This window comes from Varanus komodoensis, unplaced genomic scaffold, assembly GCF_004798865.1.
Source record: "Varanus komodoensis strain SLA01 unplaced genomic scaffold, ASM479886v1 scaffold30, whole genome shotgun sequence".
NCBI classification, from domain to species: Eukaryota; Metazoa; Chordata; class Lepidosauria; order Squamata; family Varanidae; genus Varanus; species Varanus komodoensis.
In genome coordinates, this window is record NW_025335762.1 from 9896291 (window position 1) to 9920245 (window position 23955).

The following is a 23955-nucleotide window of genomic DNA, read 5'->3' on the forward strand; positions in this document are numbered from 1 at the left end:
AAATGTTGCCATCCACACGCTTGAGAGACCAATCAGCAAGCACAGGTGAACCTTGAAGTTTTGTGGAAGTATGAAAAGCCTCTAGGGAAAAATATCCTGGGAGTGGGTGTAAACCCCCAAACAGTTAATTGAGGTCTGACAATTCTCATGGGTGCATGTGCTGATGACTGAGGTGGGGAATGGAAAGCAAAAGTAGAGAAATAAAATGGAGTGTCTGGTAATGGTTGTAATTCTTTCCTTCTCACTGTCCTCCTTTTGTTTTATTATGGAAGTATTTTTAGTTTGCTAGCTTCTTTCTCACCCCTTCCAGTTTCATTCAGAAAATAATTATATTTCCTAAGGGAGACATCCTTGTCTTTCATAATTTCCACATGTTTGTTGTTTAAACTATGCTATTTATTTTAATTAAAAACCATTTATTGCACATTTTAAAGCCTCTGCCATAGTGGTTTGAAGTCTTTTTCAAGCTTCTGAATGGACTTTAGCTTCCAAACTATCAGCTTCCATTGTAAGTCTCTGTGTCTGTCTTGAAAAGACAAGATAGGATGGGGACGGGGACTGGTACAAGACAAAATGGAAACTAAGTAAGACTGGATTGGGCTTCCTGGATGATTTTCTATTCATATTGAATTTTGATTGTGTTTTTGGCACTATTTCCAGACAGTTCTGGTGAGCTTACATGGCTCACCAGATTCTGTCTGCTGTTCCAGATTAAATCAAGACTCAGTTCTCTAGTTAGTTCCATGACGGAATATCTCAAAATATACTCACCTTGTATCTGGTAATCTTGTAATCATCTGAATTTGTTATCCTTGACTTGCTTCCATCTAGTTATTTTGAGGATAGTTGAAGTCACCCTCAAATAGAAAGCGATTCTGCTTCTGGCTATTTTTGGTGGGGCGAGGGGGGGTACATCGCACTGTTATAGTCTTGATAATGGGGTAAAACTTTTGACATTTTTTAACCCATAATAATATTCGTAATAACCTTTGGTCCTTTCAGTACTTCTAATGTTCTAGGCTTTATACTTTTCAGAGTAAAATGCCTTGAGGTACACCATGTGCTCTACTCTTTACAAGCTCAGGAATAGCTGTGCCATTTGTTTTTCTGATTTTCCCACTATCTCGAATTGGCCATAATGATGAATGCCATATAAACCAACAGCATATCATGTGCTAAACAGGTGCTCTGTGTCTGGTCAGTATTTGGATGCAGACCAGATGGGGAACTCTGTGAATTCCATGAAGAAACAATCAACACAACTAATATAATCTTAGAAATAGTTGTACTACTGGTTTTATTCTATGCTTATTATATTTTAGTGTTGTGGTTTTCATGCTGTAACTCACCCTGGAATTTTGTGAAGGGCAAGATATAAATAGGAATAAATAAAATGTGACTTTAACATAAGATCCACATTCTTCTATAACTAGATGTGGTAATCTGTCTTCAGTTTCAGCTTTTTAGAACTAGTATGTAAACACAGATATCTCTATGTCTGTAGACCTTGACTAAGGGAAACCCCCTGTTTTAAATATCTTGTACATGTGTAATTTACATAAGTGGGTTGTTTTTTCTGAGAGGTTGAACACCTACAGTTCTTCTGAATTAACTAAGCTAATTTTCCCTAAAATGTGGATTATATGTTAGAAATGTTAGTGAAATGAAACATCTTACAGGAGAACTGTACAGTTAGCTTTTCCACCCTCCCCCACTCCTCAAGACTATACTGTTCTGCTATTGAAAACACTTTGTAAGGGTTTTTTGGAAATTTTGGTAGGATTCTGAGTTGTCTAAATACATGTTATTTCTTGAGACTGTATATGTGAAACAAAGTCTGTAACATTGATCTGGAGTAACCCAAGAGAAAATAAGGCAGCTCTTCTGTTTCTGTCTGTCCAAATGCTCTTTTGCTTAGAGTAATTGTTGGGATATTTCCTTGTTGGCTGCTGTTGGGTTGTGTGGGAGGAGACCTGTTCTGTGGAAAATGAGATTGCTTCTATGTGTTGGCACTGAATGCTACAAGGCCAAGGAGAATGTGCCTCGTTTCCAGGGACCTGGAAAGGGCAGCACTGAGTGTCCACCATTCCATTCTGATCTTCTGTTGCCATGGTCATATGTCACCCTGTTCAGCACATTCGTGTAGTAGAAGCAAATCCAGATGTCATTTTAAAAAAGGCAGAGTGGAAAGTTAGCCTCTGCTCACCCATCTTGTAGGGTGTTCTCTGGAATGTATTGTCCTGTCCCCGTTTTAAATGCTGAGCTTTCTACATTACCAAGACTGACCACAGCAGCAACCCTTTTGCTTCATAATTTTTTTAGCTTTCTTTTGCCTGGAGATTTCCCTACTCCAAGCTACACTAGATTCAGAAAGTATGTCAGGTGGCCATGGTAGTGTGGCTTAGTGCCCTAATGAGATTGCAACAGCCTTCTAAATGTTCACTGTGACTCCCTTTTGGCACTAGTGGTTGCTCTTGTTCCTTGCTTTCAGCAAGAGAGGGGTTATCACTAGTCATAGCTCTGCAAAGCCATCTTAGTATAAATGCCATTTGGTGGCATGACAGCTGATACCCTTCAGTTTAACCTGGGAAATCTGTCAGCCTTGTAGAGCTTCACTCTGCCTGGTAAGTATTGGAAGTATGTGTGGGAGAAGGGGACTAAAAAGTTGTCATGTGGCTTTCTGGTTAACTGTAGCAGTGAGAAGCATATCCTAAGAAGGATGTCAGGTCATGTGGACAGACTGTCTGAGGCTCTTGGCGTTTTTTTTTAGGTGGATGATGGTACATCCAAAACTCTGCTGTAGCATGCAGCTTTTCCTGATTTACTTTTATATGTTTGTTTTCTGTTCTGTCTTATTCCACTGAATACTCAGATTCTTGCCTCTTTTTCCAGGAAACAGGAGCAATTCCAGGCAAATCCGGACAGTTACAATGGAGCAGTGCGAGAGAATTATGTCTGGTCCCAAGACTATAGTGATGTGGAGATTAAAGTTCCAGTGCCCAAGCACATTCGGAAAGGCAGGCAGGTAATGTATGCACCTGTGGCTGATAAGCTTCCTTCTTTCCCCAATATTTTGCTTACATGATACCTTATAGCACCTTAATTTCATCTCATCTTGCTGAGGAGAATGATGCTGACCTGTGCTACTCTTTCAGACAGTCCATCAGAGGGCCACACCTAATTTTTATATTATATTTTTATATTATAAATATATATTATAAATAATAATATATTATTTCTATGCCACTTAGTAACCTAAAATCTCTAAGCAGCTCACAAGACATACGAGACAGTGTTTTGCAGAAATATTCGAGGTTTTGACTTTTGCACATTTTGTGGTGTTCAACATAGCATGGAAATGGATTTAATTGGCATTGTTCCTGGTTGGTGTACACAAGATACTGAATCCTGAGAAGATGTAAAATAGTTTTATTTTGACACGAAATTTGAGAAACACAAACTGTCACTTCTTGGCTACCTGTGTATTGATGTCCCAGGTCATTACATGGTAGAAGTACCTTTGGCAGCAACTGTAACTCTGAATTTTCTTGGATTAGTCTCTGTCAGTTTTGAGCATTTGGATCCTGCTGTTTTCTTCCAGGGAAAACTGTTTCAGCTCTGTCAGTTTGGATGGGGGAGCACTGATGAACAATATCCAGCAGCAGACTTGCCAAAGATACTCAGTTGAGTTAAGGTCTGAGCTGTGAATGGACCATTCTAAAACATTCAAGCTCTTGGTTTTAAACCACTCCAATGTTACTTTGGTTATGTGCTTACAGTCATTGTCCTGTTGGAAAGTGAACCTCCATCCCAGACTAGATCTCATGCTGACTGAAACAGGTTTATCTCTGGATTTGATTTGTATTTTACCCTATCCATCTTGCTCTCAGTCCTGACCAGTTTCCCAGTTGCTGCTGAGGAAAAGTACTTCTGCACAACTTTATCCTGGAGTTGCTTTGATAGCTCTTTAGTCTTTAATGGTCATGTTTGTTTAAATAGTCTCTTTAATGTGCTCTGGGACCTTTTAGTAACAGGTATATCTAATTTGGTATCAGGTGGCACTGGAATCGTATACATACTTCTGGAGAGATTGGGTTGTGCTAAACCTTATTTAGACATGTTGTAGCAAAGAGGGTGAATATTTATGCACGTGCCAGTCTGTTTTCATTTGCTTAAATTTTTGCCACAATAAAAATATTTGGCCCCTTCAGAGTATTGAGTATTTTGTTTACATCAGTTGGTAACAGTGTCAATTAAATGCATTTCAGTTGAAGGTTGTAGTACATGTGGAAAACTCAAAGAGGGGCAAATACTTCTAGAAGGCATTGTAATACAATATAAAATCAATGATAAAATGGTGCAAGCAGAATATAGAATAAAAACTGAAGTATTACAACAATAAAGTAGTAATAGAATGGTTTAGTGTCATAATCCACTACAAGTCAGAGAAAAATGATAGAAAAGCTGGTATGACTTCAAGATGCATTTAATGCTTTCCACAGCATCTGTGTCTCAACACATGGGGGGGGGGTGTTCCAGAGGATTGGTACCACTATTGAGAAGGTCCAGCAACATGACATTGGTTGTAGAATAATAAGCAAGGCCTGCTCAGACCATCTCAAGGGTTATTGGGCATTTACAGGGTAGAGGTAGGCAACTGTTTTGGATACATGGCACATATGGCATTCTAAAGCTGTTTTAGGGCTTCTTACAAAGGGAAGCATTGGTTCGCAACCATTTTTGTTTCCCAAGAATGTATTTGAGTCTTATGTGTAGTCCACAGTCATTTATAGCAAAAATAAAACAAAGTTTAAAAAGGCAGCAGCAGTTTAAAGTGATCATACCTTCCAGTAAGAAACATTGTGGATTCACTATTTAATTATTTTATTTTTTGTATTTTATTTGAAGAATTTTTTGTATTTTATATGGGATTTTAATGATTGTAAGCTGCCCCGAGGCTCATGCAATGGGGCGGCATATAAGTTGTTTAAACAACATTTATTTATTTATTTATTTATTTATTATTTAAACTAAAATGAAAAGGTATATGGAAAGGGCACCTTGGTGGACATCAAGAAAGGTGTCCAAGTATATAAAGACACACATCCATGTCACATGCCGCTGATACAGGGGAAGATAGTAGGTGCAGGCAGAGATCTCTGCAGGTTACCTGTGATCCTGAAATAACAATAGAGTAATCCCTTTTTACAATCATGTCACCAGGAAGTAAGCAAGCGTTTGAGTTCATAGCAATTCTAAATCAGGCTGGATGTTAAGGGAAAGGATATTGCTAGGCAAGTATTCCCCCAAAAAGTAATGAGGATGGATAACTTCATGATTACCTGCAGTTTTTGCCTGCACCCATAAATTTGCTATGGGACAATCCAAATAGCTTATTTTGTTATCTTTCTTGTCTTGAATGGGAAGGGTAAATCAAAAGATATTGTCCTCTCATTAGTACCCCCCCCTTTTTGAAAACCAGTTGCATGTAAGAAGCAGTTGAATTATTTCTGCTGGTTGGGGTTCATTCCCTCGGTGCTGCGTATGCAGCACATACGGGTGCTTCATATGCAGCACCCATATGTGTGATGCACAGATGACCACTCGAAGGACAGTTACAGGTAACAACCTGCCTTTATTGTCTGTCTCCATTCTTTGCAAAATTTACTGAGTGGTCAATAAGCAAGCAAACAGTGAAGCCAAGAGGAGGTGCCCACCAGTCTGTGTTATTTTTCAAATGTTCTGGAGGAATATTATCAATATCCAGGGCTTTTTCTCGCTTAGGTGGATCAGTCAGTGATTTGATTTCTTTAATGGAAACTGGAGGCCATTCAGGAAAGTCTGCTAAGTTTATTTATTTATTTAGAAATTTTATATCCCGTCACCACATGCCTCGGTATCTCAGGACGGCTTACAAACATAAGTTCTGTAAGGGGAGTTCATAAACACCCTTGGCATGTATCTTCCTAAAGTGTTCCCCAAATAGCAGATGCAATTAAGGAGTGCAGAGGAGAATCATCCTTGGGAGAAAATTTAGATGTCAGTTTCCAGAAAGCTGTGGAATCATTATCTTTGGTGCTTGAATTAACCATTCCCATGAAATATTTGTGCACCGTGGACTATAAATCCTTTCGGAAAGGAGATATACAGGAATCTTGATGATTTTTTTTTGTTCGGTCATATTGTCAATTTGAAATTTTGTCCCCAAATGTCTTTATGTGACCATTACATATAGAGAAGAATTGCAGTTCCATAATGCTTTCCTTACTCCAGTGTTTGAAGCGAGATCCTTTTTGAAGATTCTTTTTGCAGCTTGTGCAATATTGTGGAATTTTGGTTGGTCCTAATAAAAGCCAAATTGTAGATTCCAGATTTCTTTCCCATGGATCAGCATAGCTAATCTTTGTGGAGGTTTTTTTTTAACGTCAGGATAATGTTTGTATCTAAAGCAAAATCCATTTTGCTCCATGTGGCTATTGTTCGTCGCAAAAAAATAGGAATCAGTTAATGTTTTGTGAACTCAGAAGTCAAAACGGCTTAATCTGATAGTACCTTTGCCTTCAGGTACTGCTCTGAGGGTTTCCAATAAGAATGTCTAGCATGTTTATGCTTAGGGTGATGGTTGCTGAGAAGGAAACAGCCTTTTCCCGATAGATACGAGACTCTCTCTGTCATGTACATTTATTAGCATGTATCTGCACAAGGTTCCTGACTCGTAGAACTCCCCCCACACTTTTTCTTCATGATCCAGGGTTTTCCTTGAGGGGAGCACAGGAGAATGATGCAATTTATTCTGTCAGCCTGAGAGAAGCCGATCTCTACTGCAGCCTTATTAGTGAAGGGGAGTTTGAGAGATGTACTCAGGCAGACATACTGACTGAAGTGGTTAGAGGAGAGGCTTATTTGTACTTCCTGCTATCACAGAATCAGTTAAGCCAAGGGGTGTGTGGTGTGTGTTTTTCCAGTCTGGAAAATGGCTTGTTTCTCTTCCCCTCCATCAATTCAAGGCAGCTGAATTGAGCACACTTCGTCTTGTACATCAGCTTCAGCTTACACAACTGTGTTATATCAGAAAAGTTCTCTTGTTGGAAAGGCATTAATTGACGCTTAACATATAGTGACTCCAGTCAGGATAATTTTACTCTGTTGGGTTACATGCACATTTTTTTGGTCAGAGCTGTCCTCATAACTGAGGAGCAGTACTCCAGATGCAGAAGGATCTTGGCAGACTATGGAGTGGGCAGGGGACAACAGGATGGAGTTCAATGCAGATAAGTGCAAGGTCTTGCACTTGGGGCATAGGAATGGACATCTTAAGTACAGGGGACAAGTGGCTGGAGAACAGCACCTGTGAAAGGAATCTCGGGGTGCTGGTTGACTGCAGTCTAAACATGAGTCACCAGTGTGGTGCAGCAGCCAAGAGGGCAAATGCCACCCTTGGTTGAATAGCCAGAAGCGTGGCTTCTAGATCGAGAGAGGTGTTGCTGCCACTCTGTATGACTCTGGTGCACCCACAGCTGGAGCATTGTGTTCCATTCTGGGCCCCTCATTATAAGAGAGATATAGCAAGGCTGGAAACAGTGCAGCAAAGGGCCACTAGGATGGTAGCTGGTTTGCAGGGTAAGCCATATGAGGAGAGAGTGAGGGAACTGGGTCTTTTCAGCCTTGAGAGAAGGAGACTCGGAGGGGACCTGTTAGCGACATACAGGTACGTGAGCAGATGCCACACAGAGGTGGGTCATGATGTTTTTTCCCCCTGCAGTGGATGTGTTCCAGTGGAGCAAAGCTCAGGGAACCAAGATTTCGGGTGCCAGGAAGTACTTCCTGATGGTTAGGACCCCTTGGGCATGGAATGGGCTTCCACCAGAGGTGATTGAAGCCCCAGTGGTGAGGCTGTTTAAGGATAGGAGGGACAGGCACATGGTAGTCATGTTATGAGTGAAGTCGGCTGGAACTGGGAGTCAGACTAGATGGCCCAGGAGGCTCCTTCTGACTCACTCTGTTCCTGTGTTTATCTGTGCTCTTGTGAACCACCCAGACAGTTTCAGCTGTTGGGTGGTATAGAAATTAAATAAGTAGCAAGTAGAATTTTACTATGTTGTTTGTTTGTACCCCACTTTGGAATTACTCCATAAAGAGAAGTGAGCAACAAAATGACACATGTTGTGAAGCTGAGTATAACTTGTAACATTTCTAAATGTCTGGTAGGAAAAGGTGCATTAGAATTTAATAAGCTTAATAGGGAATCAATGTAATAATTGTTTTGGAAATTTAAAAAATCCCCCAGCTTTAAAAAGTCCAGGGATGTTTCATCTTAAATCTTCTTAAAAAGTGTTCTAATTGTGTAATTTTTACAAATAATTTTGAGGGCATAAAGTTTAGGTAGCAATGTATGCACCCCTTTTTCTGAACATTTTGTTCACCATTCTAAAAGAAAATATTTAACAATCCAAAACTATTCAGTTGGAGTGGGGGGCAAAAAGGTTAATGGGGGGGCATAACCTTATTTTTTCCTAATTTTTTCTTCATACTTTCACATCTCTAGTCCAGCAACATCAGAATGGCTACGCATCCTCTGTTTTGTTTTAAAATGTCCAGAAGAGCTAGGCAAAATGAGGCACGGTTCAATTAGCTTACGGAAAAAGGACAGAAATAAATGTGGTATGGCTTCAGCTCTATTTTTCACCTGCAGTCCTTTTTTAAAATGAGCAGCCCAGCATGAGTACGCCTACCGTCCCTGAAAGCCACTGTTTGATGATGACTGTTGTAGTCACTTCATGTTACTTTCTATTTCATTTTACTTTCTGTTTCCCTGAATATAAATCCATCTGCCAGGCAGCAGCCCAGTTTCACTGAAGGAAGGACGAATCTTCGTAATCAGAAAACAGAACTGGCTTAAAATGCTCTTTTTACTTAATACATGGTATCCAAGCTAAATTGAGTTAATATCTCATTTCAGTAATGATTGGTCTTTTGCCTCAGTACAATAGAACACCAGTGAGTAATTGGGGTTTTCTCCTTTTTATTTTAATCTAGCCGACCTAGTGTGCATGTTCTATGGAAGCCTGCAAATAGGAAGCATAGCCATCTTGTGCATATATGGCATCTGCATCTTTCTTTAGAGAGAGTATTTTTAAAATTTGTTTTCATGCTCTCTCTGGATGTCTGCAGAAGCATTTCTATGTGAAGAAATTGATAATGAAACGCTAGTTTGTTTGGGGCAAGTTCTGAGCTTTCTGGTGCCGATGGAATTTTCTTTGTTGATGCTTCAGCAACTGAACTTGCATTTTGAGATCAAACTTGTCTGATTTGGTTGTAGCACTAGCTAGGCCTATGCCACAGCCAGCATCTCTAACATTTTTTTTTAATGCTATGTTTGCTTCCCTGCTTTGAATGTGCGTTGTGATTGACATTTGTGAGGGGGCTGGAAGGAACTGTAACTATATGCTCCTTCACCCTCTGTGATTTCTCAACAATTGATCAGCTGAGGAAATGCTATTTAGATTGTGAACTTGATGTGTATCAAAGCTATGTGCTTTCCCTCCTCCTCTGGTTCAGGCTAATATTTAGGACTCTTTATCTTCTGAGTATACGTGAGACACATCTAGTTGTGGGCTCTTAGCTACCAATCAAAGGAGACTGTGTAGCCCTTCTGTCTTTTCCTACCCAGTGGATTTTCAGCTGTGAGGAAAAAGATGTCAGAAGTGGTGGGAAAACATGGAAGAGCACTGTGGTTTTGGACTGCCCCCTCACTCTCCGCAGGATAGTTCTATGAATGAGAGAGGGTGAAGATACTGTAAATAGACTCATCGAAACACACCCATAGTCTCAGTAGTACACAAAAGTTGCAAACCTTAGTTCAGGTGAGGAACTTGATGATCTGGTTGGATTCCAGCTCCCGTCATTTCCAGCATAGGATTGCTTTTGAAGCCAGTTGAACGCTAAGCAGAACATCTGTGATCAGATTGGAGTTTTAACTGTTGCTGCTTCATTCTGTATATAATCTTATTAAATTTACCAGCTGAATTGTTAGAAAGCCATGGCAACACACAGTAAAATCAAAATTTGAGTCCATGATGTAAAATACAACAAAATTATACAATTATAAAATCCATATCCATTGCCCAGGTTCACCCGATGACTCTTCCATTCTTCCATAGTTCTTCCATTCTCTAACGGTTTAATAGATTTTTCCAACTTCCTTAAAAACCTGTTCTTTATAAATTAGAGCAAATCAATCAGTCACCTGCATAGAGCTCTTAAATCATACACATCATACATGCATGCATTTTCATTTCAATAAAGCATTAGTTTTGACGAAGGCATTCAGTTATTGTTGTGGCAGCAGTGTAGGTAAAGCGTTTCCTCTGATGTGAGGCAGGATGGAGGATGCCTCTTAGAAAATTATCCTTCTGACCTTTATTTTTATTAGTCTTATGTTCTGGATGAGTTGCTAGTTTTCCGTTTACTTCTTTGCCACGTGTTGTTGCATGTCATCTCCACCTTACCTGTTAAAACTGTATCTTTCTAAATTCTCAAATGCAGTTGTAGCTCAGTTTCTTAATAAAGCACCTTCCTCCTTTGTTTCCTTCCTACTCTTAGAGGTTGATTGAATTTGTATCACATAAACCAGGCAGCCATGGTGGGGTACCATCCAGAATGACAACCTGCCATTTGGTTGTCAACTGAATCCACACTGTTTCCCATGGGGTGTTTTAATGTTCTGGAACAAGCTAACAGAGAACCCATGGCTTGTTGTAGGGTCATTCTTGCCCATGATGACTGGTCATGTCAGACCATTCAAATGCAGTGGGCTGATTAAAAGAGAGATACAGAGAGAGGAAAGGAGAGAAAAAGGAAAAAGCATGTGCTGTTTGTTTTCATGACCTCATTAGTGACTGCCCTGCCATTGATGCTGAAATGGCACTTTGGGAGGACCGTTGCTTATTCCCCCTTTTTACATTTATTTTTTGGAGCCCCAGACATGCACAAATAGGATTGTAATCTTTTTTGCTAGCTATTTGCAAGTGTGCTCTTCAATATGGGTAGTCTTTTCTGGTCAATTTCTTTGTTGGTTTCAGCTGTCAATGGGAGCAGGAAGAAGGAGTAGATAACATAAAAGTTATAACTGAGGTTATCTGTTGCCTAATTTGTGCAGGGTTGCAAAAGACTGAGGGAGAAATAATAGGCAGAAGAGAGAGACAGTAGTGGACGTGATTATAGATGTGTGTGCGGGGGGGCTGGAAAAATGGGGAAAAACCCTGAATTTTGCTTTTTTTAAAAAGGCCCCCATTTTTTCCATGGAACCCCCCCCCCCCACCACACATACACACCACCTTCAGTCTCTACTCACAATAAGCCAGCATTCTTCAGAATTCTGGCTTACCATTGTGTGTTTACATAGTCATTACAATTTGTGCTCGGCCCTGCCCTGCCCTGGAAGTTTTATTGCAAATAGAAGGGCAAATAAATATATAAATGCTGGAAATATATAATACACCTCATTGCTTTCCTTTGTCTTGCATTGTGATTGTATTGCTGTCCTCAGTCCTTACCCAGGAGAGAGCGGTGAGGGCTAGAATGGCCTTGCTGATTTGTTTCTCTCTGTTTTTCAGGTTTCTGTGGACATTGGCAGTAATTCAATTCATGTGGCGGTGGTGGAGGGAAATGGGTATCGGGTGCTCATGGAAGGCACGCTTACCCACAAGATCAACACTGAGAACTCTGTCTGGAGTATGGAACCAGGAAAGTGCATCCTGGTAAGCACTATCTAATCTTTTCCCTCTGAATGTGTGCGCAGGTGCGTATGCACACTCTACATATTTTAGAAAGGCTTTAGGTTGATGGGGGAGGGCCAAGCTTTTCTTATTAAAGACTGTAATTAATACATTGCTTAGCTCTGCTATGCAGATTACCAGTTAACCGTACAGAATACGCAAGATAGTTATTTTTTGACATTTGATACTCTGTATTTCCTCCAAGCCCTGTGGTCTCTCATCAAGGCAGTAACCAGATCCTGCCAGTTTAGCTTCAGTACAATTGCTACACCATATGACTTTGTATCATATATTTCCATGCGCTTTGTTTCCCTTCTGGTTCTTAGATCAGTCCTTATTCTCCACTGTTGGTATGTTTTTCTTGTCCTTACTTTCATCAGCCCTTCTAAGGCTTTGAAGTTCAGTGGATGACCTTGGTGTGTCCCCCCCCCCCCCTTACAACCTAACCTAACAGAGTAGTTATAAGTGGTAAAAGACAACGTATGCCACCTTGAACACTTTGGAGGGAGGGCAAGATAAAACCATAGTAAATGAAGAATAAAATAAACACTTCCAGTTTCATATATGGGTGGCCTGATGGGGCAATGGGAGTAGAAGAAGCAACTCTTCCCAGTGTACAAAAGACTATCTGCTTGCCTGTCTGTACCTGTCTACATCATGTGTCTTTTTAATGCAGTATTGCCTTCTCTGGTGGCAGCTCTCTGTGGTTGTACAGGCTGGGATATGGGTGGTGGCTGGGGCAGGCAGAACACTGGGACCAGGGATACCTGTAGCTTAGTAGGGCTAGTGGCTGGCGGTGTGGTCAGCAGTCCAGGGTCAGGGCCAAGGCAGCAGGCAGTCCAATGTTATACAGGTGAGAGAGAGCGCACAGTCCAGAAAAGTCCAGTGGTCTGATGCCAGGAAAGCAGTCACACAAAGGTGGTCCAGACAAGAGGGGGCTGGAGCAGGGCAGGAGCAGCTGGAGCAAGCAAGCAAGAACACACAGGAGCAGGGCTGGAGCAGACTAGCACACACAGGATCAAACACGAGCAAGTCAGGAACAGGCTGGAATTAGGCAGGGTTAGGGTTAGGGTGAAGGTGGATGAGTTGTGCCTGCTGTTTCTATCCTATACTGATTCAGCAGCCCTCTCCTCTTGGCTGAGTGGAAGGTAACTTCCAGTGATTCAGATGCATTAAAAGCCATGTACTTGAAAGAAAACAAGATAAAACAGGATAAGCAGCAACAGAGACCCAGTGTTTTCTTTATCTGTGCTCCCTCCATCCAATTCCTTCCTATAAAGTGGGGGAGTGCAAAGTTCAGCTGGAGTTGTTCTCTTATTGGCTTCATCATCTGTTTACGAGCACAGGGACAAGAACAGGAGACATCTAGATGTGCAGTGAAGCTTGCTTTAAGTCCCCAAAATAGTTTTGGTGCTGTTTTCTGATATGATGAAAGCCCCATTGAACAGGAAGGGAGCAATACAAACCCAGGGGTACTTCAAGAGGAAAGTGCATTTCTCAAATTGATTAGAATATTTCTACTCTTCCAAAACCAACCACTTTGGGCAATAGTGCCCTTCTTCCAAAAGCTATGACCAAGGAAACATGATAACATTTCTCCACACACTTGGCCTTGAATATAATGCTTTTGTGTTAGACCTTTTGCTATTACACTAGTTAGTGTGTCAGCCTCTGAGATTAAAATAGATTCATAGGAGCTGTTTTTAGATAACCGTGTTGGGTGTTGGGCACAACACTTTGTTCCCCCTCCAGGCTCCCAGAAACAGGCTGCCTGTTTTCACTATCATCTTGTTCTGTATTGATATGAAGAGTTCCTTCCCGTCTTATGGGACAAAGACAGCTGTACCACAGTTAAGTTTTGCAGGAGGAACCTTGAAATGATATAAAGTGTGGAAGCATGAGCACTTGGTTGGTTTGTGATGATGACTGAGTGAAAAGTTGACTAAAGGAAAAAACTTAATCTGAAATCTTTTCAATCAACCTTTTTGAAAATTTATACATGATATGGCACATTACTGTCATTTTCTGGAAACAGTTTAAATAATCCCTTCTGTGCACTATATATTTGCTTTGAAAGGAACGATTTGACAGGACAATTATGGGTGGTATCTGTGAGTAAAAACATTATGCAAGTTGTTAGTATTTATAGAAGCATGTGAATTGAGGAAAAAGCTGTGAGGAAGTTAGGTTGCTATCCAGATTATTTTTCAGAATTCAAAACTGTATTATTTAAATGTGAAAGAAGTTATTTCTTGCTGTTTGGTTGAGATCAGCTTGGTACATATATAACCCTGTGTTTGTGCACTCTCCTCTCTAGTTTCTGTCTTCCTTAGCATGCTCAGATTCAATTACTGCTGTAGCACAAACCATAGTGGTTTGCAATCCAGGTTTGGAGGTTTGGTTCAGATGCAGGCACATACACACACACACACACACAATTCTGCCCCTGCCCCCCTGTATGCATGTGTGTGCACATGATATCTCTGGCTTGACCTCAGACATGTACCAGATAGCTATATCTTGTATAGAAGGAGGACAAAATTGAAATATTTTAATAAAGCAGAAGCAACTAAAAAAATCACAGAAGAGCAAGCAGCAAGTTTTTAATTTCTCTGGAACCTTGCTCCAGGCTAGACTTTAAACAAAATGTAGGAAGGTGCGGACGGAGGATTGGACAGGTCTTGAAACCCCAATCTTGTGATGAAATTCAGAATTAGAAACACTGTGTTCAGTGAGTCTCTGCTAGGTATAAAAAAATTTCCAGGATGCAGAGGCTGGGAGCAAGAACAACAATGGCTGTTGCTGCATATTTTGAAAACATAAAATTTAGCAGTTGGTCAGATCCCCCTCCAGTATAGATCCAAAAATATTACTAAATCTATAATATAGATCAGTGCAGACCAGAAAATATTGTTACATTGCATTTATATATCCCGCTTTGCTTACTTTTGTAAGGAACCCAAGGCAGCTTGCATAATTCTTCTCCACTCTATTTTATTCTTACAACAACAAACCTGTAAGGTGGGCTGAGCTGAGATTGAGTGACTGTTCCCAAACACCAAGTGAACTTCATGGCCAGCCCAGATCTCCCATGTTCCCAGTCCAGCACTCTAACCACTGTACCAAACTGTCTGTATGAAACATGGCACTGGCATACAGACCTCTGGCAAAGCAGAGAACAGGATAATGAGAAACATGTTGGTTTTTATTGGCAAAACTAAAGGTTAATATTAGGTAGTGCACCAAAAACAGGGATGGTCAAATTGATCTGGTCCTTGTCAGTTCTACATGTATTCAGGGATAAGGCCATTCTGTCCATTTTTATTTCAGCCTGGATTTCTTTTTAAAACTGCATGAACATTGTGTGTGCTACTTTCCATAACGTGCACATTTTGGGCACAACTTGCCCTAACTTTCAGTTTCTGAGCCAAGAATTTCGCCACAAATTTTGGAAAAATTATAATAGTGTTCTAGTGCACAATTTAATCCAGGAAGTATAAATTAGATTAGTTTCCCTAGAAATGCAGACCAAACAAAATTCTCCCTTATCCCTAAGTAGAAACCAAACTGAGTAATATTCCCCAGTAGTTGGAGTGGCCCAACCCTCTCCCTACATTGAAGACAGAACTTGATAGGAGACTATCAATAGTTGACAGGAGACTATCTTCCTCCAGTTTTAAGATCACTGTTATGGATGGCTATGCCATTAATTGAATTGGAACATGTGAGAGGAGAAGGTGGGGGAAGTGTGCAGGCATAAGGCTTGTTCATGGAGTGCGAAATCACACTAGACCATCTTGTGCCACAGATGGGATGGTGTGTTGTTTGATTGGAATGGTGACAGCACAAGCCTAACTTTTCACAGTGCTGCAGTCACCAACTTTGGCTTTTGACAATCCACTCAACATAATGAGTGGTTTAGCTATTGGGACACTTCAGTAAAAGTGCACTATATTAAATGTATTTGCAATTTCCAGAGAAAAGGGAAAAAGTAGTTTCAGGAAACATTTAAATTGTACCTTATTATAGGCTTGGAATTGACCTGCAAATGTGCCAGCTGGCAGTGTATACATCATAGGGCTGGGTACGAGAAAGGCATAGTAAGAGTAACACATTTCATGATTCAGTTATCATTTCTTTGCTTTTAAAGAAGCTGGATTTTGAAAAATAGTAGACTCTATTAGTGGAAGAGGGTACTGCTGAGATATTACCTAAAGCTATTCAGCATTTTCTTGGTCCTTTATTCATATTCTTTCTGTTCTTTCTGCTCTCAGTTTCTCAGCTTCTCTGCTGTTCACCTGCAGCATGCTATTTTTCCTTCCTTTGTCAGTATACGTCTCTCTGTCTTCATTAAGATCTGCATTTACCATAATACTAAACTATGAGAGACATGTGAGTGCATGTGTTCATGCTCCCTCCATCACATATCTTTTTCTTTTCCCACCAGATCTTTAGAATTTTGCAAAAGCAACTGTATTCATGGTTAAACTGTGAATTGGGAAGTTCTCTGTTCAACTCTTGTCTGTAAAATGAACTCGTGACCTGGGAAATTGGCATGGAATGTTCAGAAACATGCCAGCTACTCTGGGAACACAACTGTCATAATATTTGAAGTTCTGTATTCATGAGGTAAAGGAAACTTGTCTGTTTGGCTGGGAGGATTTTATGTCACAGAATAGTCACTTTGTAGGGCAGGCAAGAAGAGATTCAGGAAACAGAGAAGCTAGGGAACAAGAAGTCCAAATGAAAGATGTGTGAAGGAAGAGTACAGAGTAGGCAATGAACTGAAAAATAAGAATCTGAGGAAAGGGCGGATTGAAGTAGGAGGTGTTTTGGTTTTCCATTTTTGGCTCTACATGCACAATTTTTGAGATGGGATGGTGTAAACTAAATTCAATATTCCAAATGTGGCCACAGCATATATTGTATAAGGGCTTTATGATACTCAGTTTTACAGAGCTTTTGAAGATGTAAGATTTCAAAGGAGATGTGTATGCTACAAATTAGAATCCAGGACCACCTCAAAGTTTATTGACTGCAGGGGCAGGTGGCAGTGCTGTGCAGTTTTGACATAGTTCATGTTATTGCCCATGTAGTTTATTTATCTATTTAAAACTTTTATATGCTGTCACCACATGCCTCGGTATCTCGGGACGGCTCACAAATGTACAATTAAAACAATAAAACAATAACAAATTCCATAAAATTCTATAAAAACAGAAACAAAAAAGCAACTGTTAACAATAAAATATTAATTTTTAAAATAGCAATTAAATAAAAAGGTTTTAACCTGGCGCTGAAAAGAATGTAAATAGTATAGGGCTTACTCCATCTTTGCATGCCTGGAGTTACAAAGGAGGAATCATGGTTGGAGACCGGCAGCTCTTCATGGACCAGTATCTGACTGTTTGAGGGTGGGCCAAGAAGATACTGTGCTCAGCAGTCATAACCAAGGGTTCTGTTCCTTTGACCAACCAAGATACTTATGAGATTGTCACAAAAAGGCATGCTGTGAGGTGAAAAGCCTGCGTGCTTGCTTTGTGTTGTGTTTGACTTAAACTTTTTTCAGCCTATGCAACTTCTCCTTGTTCCGTTAGGTAGTGCAAGAGCAGCCCCACAATAACATCTGCTGGGAGAACCAGAAAAAAACAGAATTATGCTGTTTTGGTCTTCTGGATTTATCCTGAGCTCTGTGAATGTGTGATGTTCAGTCTCATTCCAAAAATATGCCTGAACATTCTGGTTCCCTTTGCCTTGCCAAGGGCAAGGGATGCATCATGACCAGACTCTTGTGATGCTTTGCATGGATGCTTCTGTATAGGGATTTTGTCAGAAGGATGGTGATAAGGACTTTGGTATCCACCTCTGCAGTGGGATCCACAGTGCTGCAGGGTGAGCAAGTCACTTTTGCAAGTCACAGAGCAAACGCTGTGGACTCTACTAGCCAAAGAAATGGGGTTTTGGTTAAGCTATTGCTAGTGTGGAGAATGGATGGTAAAACACCAGCTTCTATGCCTGGTCAAGGTCATTAGTGATAGTAAGATGAGAGCTTCAGTTGCAAGGCCAAGCTGGAGTGGCAAGATTTCAGCAAAAAGACGTAGAAACATAGAAACAGAGTGAGCTAGAAGGGGCCTACAGTGTGCATGTCCAGCCTATCCTTGAACATCCTCACCACTTCCCATGGAAGCCCATTCCATACCCTAGGGGTCCTGACTGTCAGGAAGTACTTCCTGGCATGCAAATTGAACCTTGGTTCCTTGAGCTTTGCTCCATTAGAACACATCCTGCCCTCCTGCACAGGGGAAAACAGATCTCTAGCCATCTCCACGTGACACCCCTTCACTACCTGTATGTCACCAAGAGTCTCCTCTGAAAAGATCCGGTTCCCCTCGTCTCACCTCATACAGCTTTCCCTGCAATCTGGCCACCATCCTTGTGGTCCTACGCTGCACCAATTCCAACATGGCTATATCCTTCCTGTAATGTGGAGCCCAGAGTTGAATACAATACTCCAGTTATGGGTGCACCAGAGTCATATACGGTGGCAGTAGTATCTCTCTCAGTCTAGAAGCCACACTTCTCGCTATGCAACCAAGGGTGGCATTCACCCTCTTGATTGCCCGTCGCAATGTTGACTCTTGTTTAGCCTGCAGTCAACCAGTACCCTGAGATTCCTTTCAAAAGTGCTGCTCACCAGCCACTTGTCCCCCAACCTGTACTTATGACACCATTCCTATGCACCAAGTGCAAGACCTTGGCCCCCTGGCCACATCTGGCCTCAGGCTGGAGTTCCCAATCAAGCCGGTTCCCCAGGCCATCATCAGCTCCAGTCTCCCCAAGCAAAGAAAAATTGTTTCCCAGCTCCAGGTCGGCAGCAGGAGTCCATGCAGGCCTCCTCCTCCTGTGGGTGACATGCCTCCATGTCTCCCCCGATGTTTCCCACTCAGCCCCTCTCATTCTTCTGCCCAGAAGAGGGCTGCTTTGGGTTGGTCTGGAGAGCTCTTTTGGCCATGTCCAGGAATCATTCGCTCTCTGTTGTCCCCCAGATGGAAGCAAGGGCATCCTCCAGACCTCTCACCTTCTCCTGCAGAAGGGACACCGGCTTGCACCTAGGGCAAATGCATCCCTGCTGTTCCTGAGAGATGGAAAAACATGGCACAGGCATCACATTTGACAGCAACACCTGTGGCTCCCGCCATGGTGGTCTCCTGGCCTGACACAGGCCACCTCTCGCAGGCCCTAACTTCTTCTCCTGTCTTGTCTGTCTACACTACCCTTACTTGACTATTCTCTCCTAGTCCTCCCAGACAGAATAATACAAGAAAAATAGAGCAGTCTATTTAAAAACAAAAACAAAACCCAAACATGACCTAAGGAAAGAGAGTCCCCGGGCAGCCTGGGCTGCAGCTAAGGGACACAGACAAGGGACAACGCTCCGCTGAGCATGGCCTAATAAGCCTCAGAGGCTGCTGGCCTCGCCCCCTCTGCTTCCTCCTGGGCCTCTCTGGCCAGTGGAAAGACCCCTTTCCATTGATGAAATGGAAATAAATTTAACACATGACACCGAGGTAATGGATTGGACAATCTACACTGTCAAAGTAATGCACAAGTAACTTTGTTTATAGGGTCCTTCTCTAAGGGAATTGTTTTGAAAACTTTGCTTTGGGGTGGGGAGTGAGGAAAAACACACTGAACACTCAAAGTTGGCAGGATAACAAGTTCCTTTAAAAATTACTTCTGTAAATTACACACAGCTGACTAACATGGGCTAGAAAAAACTTCTTCATGGTCTCTGTGCATCACACACATGGGTGCTGCCCCTGTGCAGTGCCCATGTTCGGGAAGATTCTCCTAGCTGAACGGTTTTGACAGGAGCTCTACCTCTCCCCATCCCTGGTATAAATAGGTTGAGCTCCTGCCCTTCATCAGTTTGCTTTTGGCTGCCGATCACTGTGCCTCAAGGCTTCTCCTCTCTTGCTGTCTTCAGAAAAATATTTTACCTCAACTTTTCTACTTGTTAAATCTCTTTTTGATTTCCTTCCATCCTTTATCTCACTCATAACTTCTTTTTTAAATCCTTTCTGCATTCCTTCCCACTCCCCTCCAACTTCCCCCAAATATGTATATATCTACTGTCATCCTCTTGTTCAACTCTGTTTCCAACTTTGTCGAAGCTTACCTCTTCTTGATGGTTTAGTGACCAGCCTTCCAAAAGTGTATGAAGTGCGGTGTGAAAATGCCCTCAACTGACAATTATTGTATCTCTTATGCCTGGGCAAAGGACACCAAGTTGACGCGTGTCCCCAGTGCCAGACCTTCACTAATCAGGCCAGGAAGAATAGAGAGGGATGCCTGGAAAAAGAGCTCTAGGACAGAACTGTTGCAGTAATGCATGAGAAAATCGGTCGGTAAAACCTTACCCACAATGCACCCCTGCTGATCTAGTGGCTTCAAAATCTGTCTTAAAGGCTCTGACTCAGCCTGTGAAAAAAACAGACTCCTGTAATTCTCCTTAAAAAAATGCAAGGAGAAAAGGAAACAGGAAACCATGATGAAATAACAAAGCAGGACAAATATCTGGGCTTGACAAATCAGAGAAAAAACGGAAGCGCCATTTCAGGGTCCTGTTTAATGAATCCTCCCTGGGATGTGGAACTAGTTCCTACTTCGGCACCAATGAGATCACCATACCCACCGCCAACCCCTACGGTGTCTTTCATTGACACGTGGGTTTCTATGTCATAAATGTAATCATGATGGCGATCTCAGTTTCAAACTGAGGTCTCGGCGGGAGCTCCACCCTCATGCTAACCCTGTTTGGGGCCTGACTCCTGCCAAATATTAATTAATCAGCTTTGAAATCTTCCTGAAAACCGCTCCACACACGCGCAAGGAGCCCATACATGTGAATGCACAGATGACCTCTCGAAGAATGACAGTTACAGGTAAGGTAACCTGCCTTTCTGAGAAGGGGTGCAGCAAAGGACCATGAAGGTGGGGGGTTGGCTGCTGGGGAAGGAGAGGGGGCACAAGCTGTCACAGCACAATTTGTTGCTAGACACAGTTTGGTAAGCAAGATGGTAGGTGAGAAGAGTGGCATGCTCATTGCCACACTTGCCAAGTGGTTGTGTAGCTGATCACTGTAATACACAGTAAACTCTTTCTCCTGGATTTAGGCTGCACAACAATCCATTCTGGGCAAGAACAACCCTACAGCAAGCCCTGGGTTCTCCCTGTGGCTTGTTCCTCCAAAGTAAAACACTCCACGCTCAGTGCTCCATGTTTGGAGAACCCAACACCCTGTCATGGCCAGGTGTAAATGCTCTTGTTCTCGCTCTCTCTTTTAACAAACAAGTTGTTTAAATAATACAAATATGTGCACCTTTTTTAACCTTTTCATTGCAAGCATATGGAATTTGTGACTTTTTGTTTTCCTTCCAGCAGCCTTTCAAAGAGCAGTTTTCTTTTCTTGCTGACCACTTCCAAAGACAGTTTCTTTCTGTCATGGAACAGATTCCTTTATCCCTAGGTGTACACAAGCCATGTGACCCGATCAAGCAGGGGTGGCAGCTAAATGTGTAACCTGTTTTATCTACATTCCCTCCTACTCCTTTGTACTTTAGATGAAACTTGGTGGAATTTAGTTTCTTTCTAGGTTACTGAAATGTGAAGTCCTGCTCTTTGTGCAAACCATTCCAGCACTATGCATGAGCTGAGATCGTAATAATTTCTTAGGCAAGATTCTCTTTTCATCTCTTCTTGTCTCTTCGAGCTGCACTGCTAGATAGCGCCAACAGTTCTAGCCCAGCAGGTGGCCTGAGAAATGCCCTTTGGGAGCCTGGAAGGTTTTCGTTGCAACAGCAATGCCCCAACTTCATTGTGCATTGCCAGCATACTTGGAGGTGTTCTTCCTCTGAACATAGAAGTTTTATTCCATTTCTATGGCTATTAGTTTTATGTTTCTCAATTATCAATTAATTTGTCTGATCCTTTTTGAAAAGTAATCTATAAGTAGGCATCCCTGCATCCTGCAGCGCTTGACTCTTCTAAGTTGGCTACAGGCTGTTTGGTGAAGAACTTCATTTTGTCTTTCCCAATCTACACTTTATTGGGTAACCCCTAGTAATATGAGGAAAGGAGAAATTACTTTTCCACACTGTTCACCATTTTGCAGATTGGCTATGTTTCTCTAGCCATTTTCACTCTAAACAACCACAAATGTTAACCTTTCCTCACAGAGAAAGTGCTGAAACCTCTGGATGCCTTTCTGTACCGTTTCCCAGTTTGTGATATGTTTTATTAGGTCACCCAAGTAAGAAGTGGGTTATGTTACCAACTGAAGCCAAGAGCCAATTGGCTGTGTCCATTTGCAGCTCAATAATAGTTGAAATGCTTGGCCTTCTGCCATCATAATTTATGGCTATATATTATCTATGCAAATTAATCACAGTCTTGAGTTTCTGGGCTATATGGAATGGGGGATGATGTCACTGGGAACCAATCAAGCTGCTTGGATTGAAGTGCCCAACTGTTGTCTGGAAGTTAAGATTAGTACAGTTTATTGAGATAGTGTGCTTGTTGTTAATGCTGTGGAAACATGGAGGGCTGGGCCTGCAAGGGTTTCTGCATTGGCATAGACAATCTGGTGCCTTCCAGATACTTTGGATCACAACTCCTATTAAACCCAACCAAGATGATTAAATATCCGAGGTAATAGGAGTTGGAGTATGAAAATATGAAGGAAAGAAGGCTACTTAACCTTGCTTTTCTTCTGCTGCTGCTGCTGCTTCCTCTTCATCATTTCTATACTGGCCCACAGTTGAAGTTCCATATATACCTCGTATCCAGGATGAGCTTTCTTTTATCTGTTAAGGGCCATGTTCCTTTGTAAGTGATCTTTAGGGGCTGAAACCAGCAATGGGCAAAGCCATGGGCAAAAATGACCCCTTTTCTCCTTTCTCCACTTTCTTCCACGGCTGCCACCTCCTCTCTGCCCCTCCTGCTTTCTGCTCAGTAGACAGCCAGGAAAGGAGCAGAGTGTGCTTGCCATAGGCCTGGAGGCTTTTGAAATGAGGATGCAGGGTGCATTTAATTGGACCAAGGGCCTCAAGTTGCTCACTTCTGCTCTGTATTTTTGGTTTCAGGATGTAGTACTTAAATGGAAGCCTGGGAGTTGCCCACTTCTGCCAGCAGAGACAAGAGGATGCATGCTGGCATCGTGCTAGTGATAATTGTTTATACTGATCTCACAGTTGTTCGCACTGACCCTACAGATAGGGTGGGAAAATCACTCCCACAGTTACGTGCGTTGTAATCAAATGAATAAAACTTCTTTTTGGAAGATTTTTTGGGTGGGGACATATGAGGATCGGCAGTGTCTATGGATGTTGTAACATGTTCTTTTGAACACTTTTCATTGTGTAAGCTTGCTGTGCCTCCTTCTGGAAGTTTCAGGTATTCAGCACTAGTAGAGCAATATGCGACAAATACTTTGGTCTGCTGTGGCAGAGGCATGTAAATCTGATGCTAATCCATACGCCAAACAACTGGTAGTTAGCATCTCTTTCAGCAGGTTTTCCTAAGGCCTCCGTGTTACATCCATTTATATTATGCCTACCTGTGTGTGATGCCTATGGAATGAATTGCACTTGCTCCAATGTAAAATGCAGGAGCTGGGCTTGGCTGCACTCTGCATACCTAAATCTCTTTTAAAACTGGATCCCATCAAAGGAGTCTACTTTTGAACTCCATCCCAGAGTCATAAAAGAGCTAATGGAGGAACTCTCAGAACCACTGGCTATTATCGTCAATAAATCTTGGAAAACAGGAGAAGTGCCAGATGACTGGAGAAGGGCTAATGTTGTCCCTATCTTCAAAAAGGGGAAAAAAGATGAACCTGGGAACTATAGACCAGTTAGTCTGACATTAATCCCTGAAAAAATTCTGGACCAAATTATTAAAAAATCCATCTGCAAGCATCTTGAAGAAAATACAGTGATTAACAGAAGCCAGCATGGATTTATCAAAAATAATTCCTGTCAGACTAATTTAATCTCCTTTTTTGACTGGGTAACCTCCCAAATGAACAAAGGGAGCACTGTGGACATAATCTACCTAGACTTTAGCAAAGCTTTCGTCATAGTGCCACACAACATTCTGATAAGCAAATTAGCAAAAA

At 41.7% G+C, this 23955-nt stretch overlaps 1 protein-coding gene across 1 annotated transcript in view; it reads left to right on the forward strand.

Annotated features, from left to right (window-relative positions):
* NUDCD3 (NudC domain containing 3) overlaps positions 1-23955 on the forward strand; it is a 58107-nt gene that overhangs the window by 24768 nt on the left and 9384 nt on the right. The window contains exons 3-4 of the mRNA XM_044437371.1: positions 2893-3025; positions 11616-11759. Of these exons, the coding sequence (XP_044293306.1) occupies positions 2893-3025; positions 11616-11759 (277 nt within the window). The remainder of the gene's footprint in view (positions 1-2892; positions 3026-11615; positions 11760-23955) is intronic.